Here is an 8,418-nt window from a genome sequence, read left to right on the forward strand (position 1 = left end):
AATTTTATTGTTAGACATAGATGTAATTAATAGTATCAGCAAGAGAAAAGTTCAAGAACCTTGGCTATTATTACTGCTACCTGTCAGCATTGTCAGAATTAAAATTGCACATGCATTACCACAACTTACATTATCCATGGAAGAGAATCATATTTGGTGGCCTGAATATCCTCTATTGTAACCTCTTTTTTTCTTAATGAATTTTCATAAACAGTTAAATACTAACAGTTTTTAAGCTTTTCTTTTCATTCACAGAATAATATTTTGTTCTATACAACTTCAACAGACTATGCACCTGGTCCAATAGTAGGACATACAACAGAAACAAACAACATAAATGAGTCTATGAACTCGACAAATAATAATAAAAAGCTTCTGTGATACTGCTTTCTGCCATGAGAGCTCTGACCATCATCTCGGTATGACATCAGTAATTGGCAAAAAATTACCTGAACAACTTTCCTGTTGGGATGTGGATGTGTATTCACTTTTCATAGAGAAAGCTGGCCTTTTAGGACAACCAATGGCTTTGATTTCATCTCTAAGCATTGAATACACCTCCAACATAGTAGGCCTATTCTCAGGACTTTCTTGGACACATAATAGAGCTACTTGTAAGCATTTATATAGTTTACAAGGCGAAGAAGAATCGTCTAGTGATGGATCAAAAAACTCCACTCCTTTGCCAACTTCCCACGTTTGATAAGCCTATAGAAATTATATGTTCTTATTAAATTGATCATATTTGGATCATAGTATAGTAGTCAATAGGTCTTAAATTTGCTTACATAGTCTAAAAGATGCAAATTTTCGCTTGTTCCATAGTAACGCGAGCTCCTCTTTCCACTTATGATTTGCAAAAGTAATACTCCAAAGCTGTAGACATCATACTTCATGGAGTATGTTCCTGTTTTTACATATTCAGGAGGAACATAGCCACTGCAATATGCATACAAAAAGAATTTAACACAAACAAAAGCTTGTGAGATATTTCACTCAAGAAGTATCTATCTTCATACTTACTATGTTCCCACAATTCTGTCTGTGTTTGCTTCAATCTCATCTTTTTTGAAGAGCTTAGCCATTCCAAAATCTGATATCTTAGGATTCATGTCATTATCCAACAAAACGTTGCTAGCTTTCAAATCACGGTGTATAATGGTGAAGTTTGAGTACTCTTGGAGGTATAGAAGCCCTTGAGTTATCCCTTCAATAATGTGAAATCTCTTCTCCCAATCTAGTTGGTGTCTTCTAATAGGATCTGTATGATAGCTACATTCATAAGCAAGCAAATTCCTTGAAAGAAAATGTCAAATCTGTTAGAACAATAAAAAGAAAAAAACTGTATATGCATACCAAATATGTAGAAGTCTAAGCTATGTTTTGGCATATACTCATAGATCAACATCTTTTCTTCTCTCTGAATACAATATCCCAATACTCTTGTTAGATTAACATGTTGTAGTCTTGCAGTAAGTGTAACTTCATTTTCAAATTCCTCAACTCCTTGATTCGACGTCTTCGATAATCTCTTCACTGCAATTTTCTGCCCTCTTGATAGTAGCCCCTAATGAAAAAACAAAAACGAAAAAACACTTATATTCTTTTTCTATCATCCTATCTCAGCTTTTAATCCTGAAAATTGTTACCTTGTAAACAATGCCAAAACCCCCTTCACCAAGCTTGTTTTCATTTGAGAAGTTATTTGTGGCTTTTTCGATTTTATTAAAACTAAACACTTGCAGATTTGGAGCATCACTATCTACATTTTCAGCTTCTATAGCATTAGTATTCCAATAGCCTAATCCTGCCAAACCTGTAATAAGAACAAGAAGAAAATAAAAGATTAGATAAAATTCTATAAAATTATTCATGTCAAGAATCACTTATCCAGACTTATACCTCTCAATTTTAGTTCTTTGAGTCGGCGTAAGTAGTAGATTATGGTGGCTAGGAAAATTATGATTGAAACAATTGGAAGTATGATTAATAGCAATAAACTCCTCTTGTGATCTTGATCAATCTTTTCCACATGAGCTGTTGTGACATAGTTTAAACAATTTCAGTTAGAATCTCTAATCATATCAGTTCATGGATTTTTGCATCTATTATTAATATTCTTTTTTAAGACTTTCTTTTAAGTCTTCCATAGAAACTATAAAGCAAAATGTTAACCATATAAGGTTAAAGTTTCTCCTTCATTTTGGTAAAAATTATAGACAAGAAAGTGAGCAATGCACAATATTACACTAATTACAACATCATATTTATAGTGTTTGATCTTGATAAGGATCTAACCCTCAAAATCTGCAGCTTTGTACCTATTTCTGAAGCCGAAAGTCGAATATATATGTCTTGTCCACCAGAAGAAAACTGTCGAATGTCAAACAGATCACCAAACCAAACTACACAGCCACTGCCTTCTCCTCTGATATCTGAGTTAGTATAAGCCATACAAGAACAATTGCTCAAGCATTTAGCCCTACACTCCCTTAAATTCATACTCTTATTCACCCATGTATGTTGAGCATCAGGCAATTTCAAGTCAGAAAATTTCAAAAACCCATCTGTCTCTTCACCATGGCAACTCAGTGGACTATTTCTCTCACACCCTTGAGACCAGTACATTGTGTTCCAACCCTCTGGAGATTTAGGCTTAAAACCTTTTAAACATTGGCAAATTGGATTCCCTGTTGTTATACAATTCCCATTTGCACCACATTGGCCATAGTGGTCACACTGGTCTTTAGGGACTGAATAATAAGGCTTCCAAATTTTCTCTGTTTCAATCCATATCAATCTTTGACGAACATTTGCTGTTTGGTTGACCACTATTATTGAGATCACTGACTTATTCTTGAGAGAGTAAGTGTAGTAAACTTCATCATCATTGTAAACAAAACCAAAATCGATTAGTTGGTTTGCCCACATATCAGGTGAGCCACTGAAACTTTGGCCATTCCATGGCCCACTTCGGCAAAATTTTGTAGACCCTTTTCGCATAGCTGATTCAGGGTATGTATTGAGTTGTTCATTAAACTCAATTCCGTAAGTAAAATCTCCATTACAGGGATCATCAAAACTCTTCCATGATGAAAATTTCCAAGTAAGACCTCTCTTCAAATCCCATCCCATTTTCATTCCCGATAAGAACGTATCAGTAGGATAATCAAAGCTTTGCCATAAATAGTTATTCTCAGTACTTTCATCATGTTCATCTCTCACAATCAAGTTACCATTATCCAAGAGTTGAACCAATGGTTCCCGGGCTCGTTTTGATGAGTTTGTAGACCAAACTACACTTTTATTCTGTCCCAACAGCTCAAGATTTCCTGTCTCGTTTATTGTCAAAATTCCAGAGGAATCGTTGATCGGTTTACACCTGTTTGCAACCCAAACCACTGTTGGAACTGGTATTTTTCTAAACCAGATTCCTAGATAACGATTCTTTGAACTACTTGGAGTGAAAAATCCCAGTTCGAAAGTTCCTTCAGTTGAAACCATAATTGTGTCATCTCTCATTATCTGCAGTGGTCTGAGATTCTCAATCTCAACTATGGCAAAAGTTGCTCTAAATAGAACAAAGAAAAACAAAAAATAAAGGAACCCCATTATTACTTTCTAGTTAACGATAGTTCCAACCAAGTGAAACTATACAATAACGTAAGAAACTTGAGATCGGATTACGTATAAACACTTTGTTTTTTTATAGGAAAAATCTACGGCAGCCTGTCAATGAATGATTGCAGCCGTACATAATCATATTAAGAACTGATAAAAAAAAGTACTGTATCAAAATCTCTTGTAACATATTATTAGTTGCTATTTGGTAAAGTTAGTTGGTGCTTTTTGTGCCTAAAGTCAACACAAAATATAATCAAGTATATTGTGCAGGTACATATGCATGATTGACTAATTTTATATAAAATATACATAGATTTCGGTGCATGAAGATAAATGTGCAGGTAAATATGCACTAATTATATTTAAAATACAGTATATATAGATATTGGTGCGAGAAGATGAACGTGCAGGTAAATATGCATTGACTAATTATATTTTGAAAAATGTATGGATATAGAATAGGAGCATGAAGATAAAAGTGACTTAGACCATCTCATATGTGCTAAAGTAGTGAAGTGGTTTGAATTGAGTATAATGTATTAATGTTGGGTTATTTTTAATGATTCAATATGTGAGCTTATAAATTATGACTATTTGAGTTGATATTTTAAATTTGTCTAAATAAATGATATAATTATATGAAACCAATAAACATCTTATTCAGTATGAACTTTGTTATATAAAGAACATTAGGGTTTGTTCCATCTAAACTATTCTTCTCCTCCATTCTCATTAATTGAGTGAAAACTCATAAAAAAAAAGATTAGTCTGTGAAAGATCATATACCCATCATATCATTTCATATCCAATATCATAGGATGACATATATTATTCAATTAATTTTCTTATTTGGTGTGCGGATACAAGGGTTAGTGTTAATTGATTTTGATACTCTGTTTTAATTTTAAAATCAATTTTTAGTCTCTGATGCATTCTTTTGCACAAATGGTATTGAATTATATTATTATTACAATATATTTCAGTCTCTAGTCTCTGATGCATTCTTTTACACAAATGGTATTGAATTATATTATTATTATATTATTACAATATATGCTACTCATAATTTTTTATATATATTGTATGACATTTTGGAATAAGTATTGTGATTTTGGTTTTGGTACCTATTAGTTTCTATTGGTATAAAATTTGGTTCTTAATACATAATATAAATTGTTCACACAAGTAATTAAAAAATAATTGAAGCTGTTCTAAATATTGTTTAAAATATTTAAAGTTTGCTTCTAAAAATTATTTTAGCAGAATGATTATTGCTCGCGCATAACTAATATGACAGAATATTAACTGCTCGCACATAACTAATGTGATAGAATATTAACTGCTTAAACACAGTTGATCAAAAAGTGTTCGAGAACATTCAATTATGTAAGGACATTTAATTTTGTAATTTACCCTAAGTCAAGTTGAGAAATATATTTTGGTTGTGTAAATAAAAGTTTACTTATAAGCAAAAAACACAACATTCAAAATATTCATAACTCAAACAAAGCAAGGTAAGATGGCATAAAGAAATGTAATTAAACCAGCATTGGCCATCCAATGGTGCAAATTAAAAGTTAAATTATATAATAAATGCCACAAAGGGTAAAATATTGTCTCGGTCAAATGACCATTGTTCAAAAGTTATAAAAAAAAAATAACTAAGTCTACATTGTTAGAGACTTAGAGGGGCCCTTCTTCTTCTTCCTCAGTATCGCCAACTTCGTCCTTCTTGGTTTGCTCATAATAATCCAGCATCGCATCGGCTGCACTACCCAAAAAGCAATAATTGTTCGATCACAAAAGGGTAGATCGAACAGATAGAAACTAATGGAAAGAGATAGTCAGAACATTAAATGTTGAAATGATTTGCCTCGAAGTTTTAAACTCCCACAATGAAAGCATGCAACTTTTAAATGGGGTAAATACGACCGTACCCTTAAGGTAATTAAAAAGTCTTTTTTATTTTAAAAAGTACTTTTATGGGGCAATTGTTATACTCATATTTCGAGCAGTAATATAAAGTTAGCACGTGTAACAAAGTTGGAATATGAACCACCTCATATTATACATCAATAAATATATTCAGATGACTGGCCTCGAGAAATACAGTTAGTAAAAATACTCAAACTCACTGTCATATAGACAATGGCAGGACAGGAGTAATAACTACCGATTGATGAGACCAGCGAGGTGAATAAGTTCATCCCGGGATAAACAAAATACACTATGGAATTGTTTGAAATACGTAGATAATGAGTTTTGCAGCTCATTGATCCACATACTCGTGAGTATGTTACAAGAATAAAGACAGCGACTTCAACATTCTTCATCTCTCTCTTGACATGTTAAAGTAAGCGTCTCGCATATACTTCACTCAATATTGAAGGAAGAGTGCGAGATGTACTATAACTATAAACTTAGACATTATTCCATAGAGATGTTTGAGAAAAGTGTTAATTGAATGGTGAGAATAACAAGTACAGTCAGCATAATCTAGAGATAAAGACAAAGAGCATTTATGCGGTTATTTATAATTATCTTATGTGCATAAATATGAGACGGGAATATTCACGTTTTAGGAGCTGTTACAAATAATCATATTCTAGGGAAATAAATGTATTCCTAGACTCCTATAAATAGGGACAGAGTCCAAGGAATAAATGATGATATACCTTTGGGAAAATAGAGAATATTGTATTTATTGTTCATTTCTAAAAAAAACAGTTTATTGTATTCTGTAAATAATCTTCGAACCCTGAATATGATGGACTATGAAGATTTAACTTCGAAACCACGAAAAATACCCTCTTGTCATTTATTGCTACTCCTATTGTTAATTTTTTTTTTTTTTTTGATGAACCAGTGTTCATTGCACAAAACTTTTATTTACATCTTAAAAGCACCAACTTTGGCCTCAATAAATCTATACAGTTATTTACAAACAATCAAACCATTTTCTATCTTTGAGTTTCACTTTTTGTGGCATTACAAGCATAGTTCTAATTTTGACAATCTTTTGAAGCTGCTGGACCAATTCCTCTGCCTTTAGAACCTTCTTTTGCCAAATGAGATCATTTCTTGCCTTCCAAATCAAGTATACAAGTGCTGCAATACTTGATGCTTTGACACTCTTCTTGAATTTAGTTTGCTTAGCCTTTCTTATTGTCTTGAGAACAACCTGCAGAGTATCAGCACGGGTATTCCACTGAAGCTAGCTCTTCACTTGCACTAGACGCTGCTGGGAGTAATCACACCTGAAAAATAGGTGCTCGGTTGTTTCATCTGCAACATTGCAGAGGCTGCAAACTGGAGAATCAATTACTTTTAACCTGCAGAGCCGTACTTTGGTTTTCAATCTCTGTAATATGGCCAACCAGGTGAGAAAGCTATGCTTCGGGGTATTAATTCTAGACCAGACTTCATTGCACCAGTCCACTCTTCCCTGTTCTTGGACCAGATGTTTGTACCCTGCTGCCACTTTATAATCCTCCTTCGGAAATTCTTCAATGTTCATTGTTTGTTTCACTAAATCTTTATTAGACACCATTTTCCTCCAATACCAACTACTACTTTGGGGAGCTTTATACTCCCACCAATTATGGTTCTTTATATATACACAATCCACCCATTTCACCCAAAGATTGTCCTTTTTATTTGCCACAGCCCATATGTGTTTAAACATAGCTGCTACATTCCATTGAGCAATGTTCAATAAGCCAAGTCCACCTTCTTTTTTCGGGTAGCATAAACTTTCCCAAGCAACAGCTCCAGCCCCTTCCATTATGCTCTTCCCTGTCCACAAGAAACACCTACATGCTCCCTCTATTTCTTTAATGACCTTTTTAGGGAGAATCATGATCTGACTCCAATACATGTGAATTGTACTAAGAACAGAATTTACCAACACTAACCTCCCAGCATATGACAGATTTCTTGTTGACCATACCCTTATTTTTCCAGTCATCTTTTGAGCAAGTGTGACACAATCAGAGGCTGCAATCTTCCTTGCACAGATGGGAACTCCCAAATACTTGAATGGTGCTTCCTGCCTCGAGAATCCAGTCATGTCCAATACCCTTTTAATCTCCCTTTCCTCCATTCCACTACAGAAAACTGCAGACTTTTCTTTATTTGGTGTTAAACTAGAAGTGTTTGAAAATAATTTGAGCCCTTGCATCAACAAATAGATGGTTTTAAAGTCACCTCTACAAAACAATAGTACATCATCCGCAAAACTAAGGTGGTTTAGTTTCAATTCTGCACTCCTCTCATGATATCCGAATTCCTTTTTCCTTCCAATCTTGCTCATGATTCAACTTAGATATTCCATCCCCAAAATAAAGAGTAAAGGGGACATTGGATCACCTTGCCTCAAACCCATTTTTGCTTCAAAGAATCCATGCATGGATCCGTTGAACATTAAGGAGTATCTAGGTGTTTAAATACAAGTCATGATTAACCTTATGAACTTCTCCGGGAACTTAAAAGCAAATAACATTTCCTCAAAAAAGTCCCAATCCATTGTGTCATAAGCCTTTTGAAGATCAAGCTTGATCATACAGTTAGGCTTAGACTCCTTCCTACCATAATTCCTAATTAGATCTTGGCATATCATGATGTTATTGTTGGAATTTATTTTACCAGGATCTTAGATCTACTCACAAGTATGTTGTTTAACACCCTAAATATGAACTTTATAAAACGATAAATTAAACACATATAAAGTTAAGAAAACCTTACATTGATGCAGCGGAATTAATGTCTCCTTTCACTCAGATCTCTAACCCTTGT

At 33.7% G+C, this 8,418-nt stretch overlaps 2 protein-coding genes across 2 annotated transcripts; both read right to left on the minus strand.

Annotated features, from left to right (window-relative positions):
* Positions 1–244: 244 nt before the first annotated feature.
* Positions 245–4,284, minus strand: LOC115724831 (G-type lectin S-receptor-like serine/threonine-protein kinase At4g27290). Its single transcript, XM_030654181.2, has 7 exons — positions 2,322–4,284; positions 1,903–2,037; positions 1,650–1,816; positions 1,357–1,567; positions 1,024–1,261; positions 789–939; positions 245–708 (listed from the first exon to the last, which is right to left on the minus strand). Exons 1-7 carry the CDS (start codon positions 3,610–3,612, stop codon positions 412–414), a joined length of 2,490 nt encoding a protein of 829 aa, XP_030510041.1. The 5' UTR covers positions 3,613–4,284; the 3' UTR covers positions 245–411.
* Positions 4,285–6,838: 2,554 nt separating this feature from the next.
* On the minus strand, positions 6,839–7,936 carry LOC115694933 (uncharacterized). The gene has a single exon (XM_030622035.1). It carries the CDS (start codon positions 7,934–7,936, stop codon positions 6,839–6,841), a length of 1,098 nt encoding a protein of 365 aa, XP_030477895.1.
* Between the last annotated feature and the right edge of the window lie 482 nt (positions 7,937–8,418).

Source organism: Cannabis sativa, chromosome 6 (assembly GCF_029168945.1).
Source record: "Cannabis sativa cultivar Pink pepper isolate KNU-18-1 chromosome 6, ASM2916894v1, whole genome shotgun sequence".
Taxonomy (NCBI): domain Eukaryota; kingdom Viridiplantae; phylum Streptophyta; class Magnoliopsida; order Rosales; family Cannabaceae; genus Cannabis; species Cannabis sativa.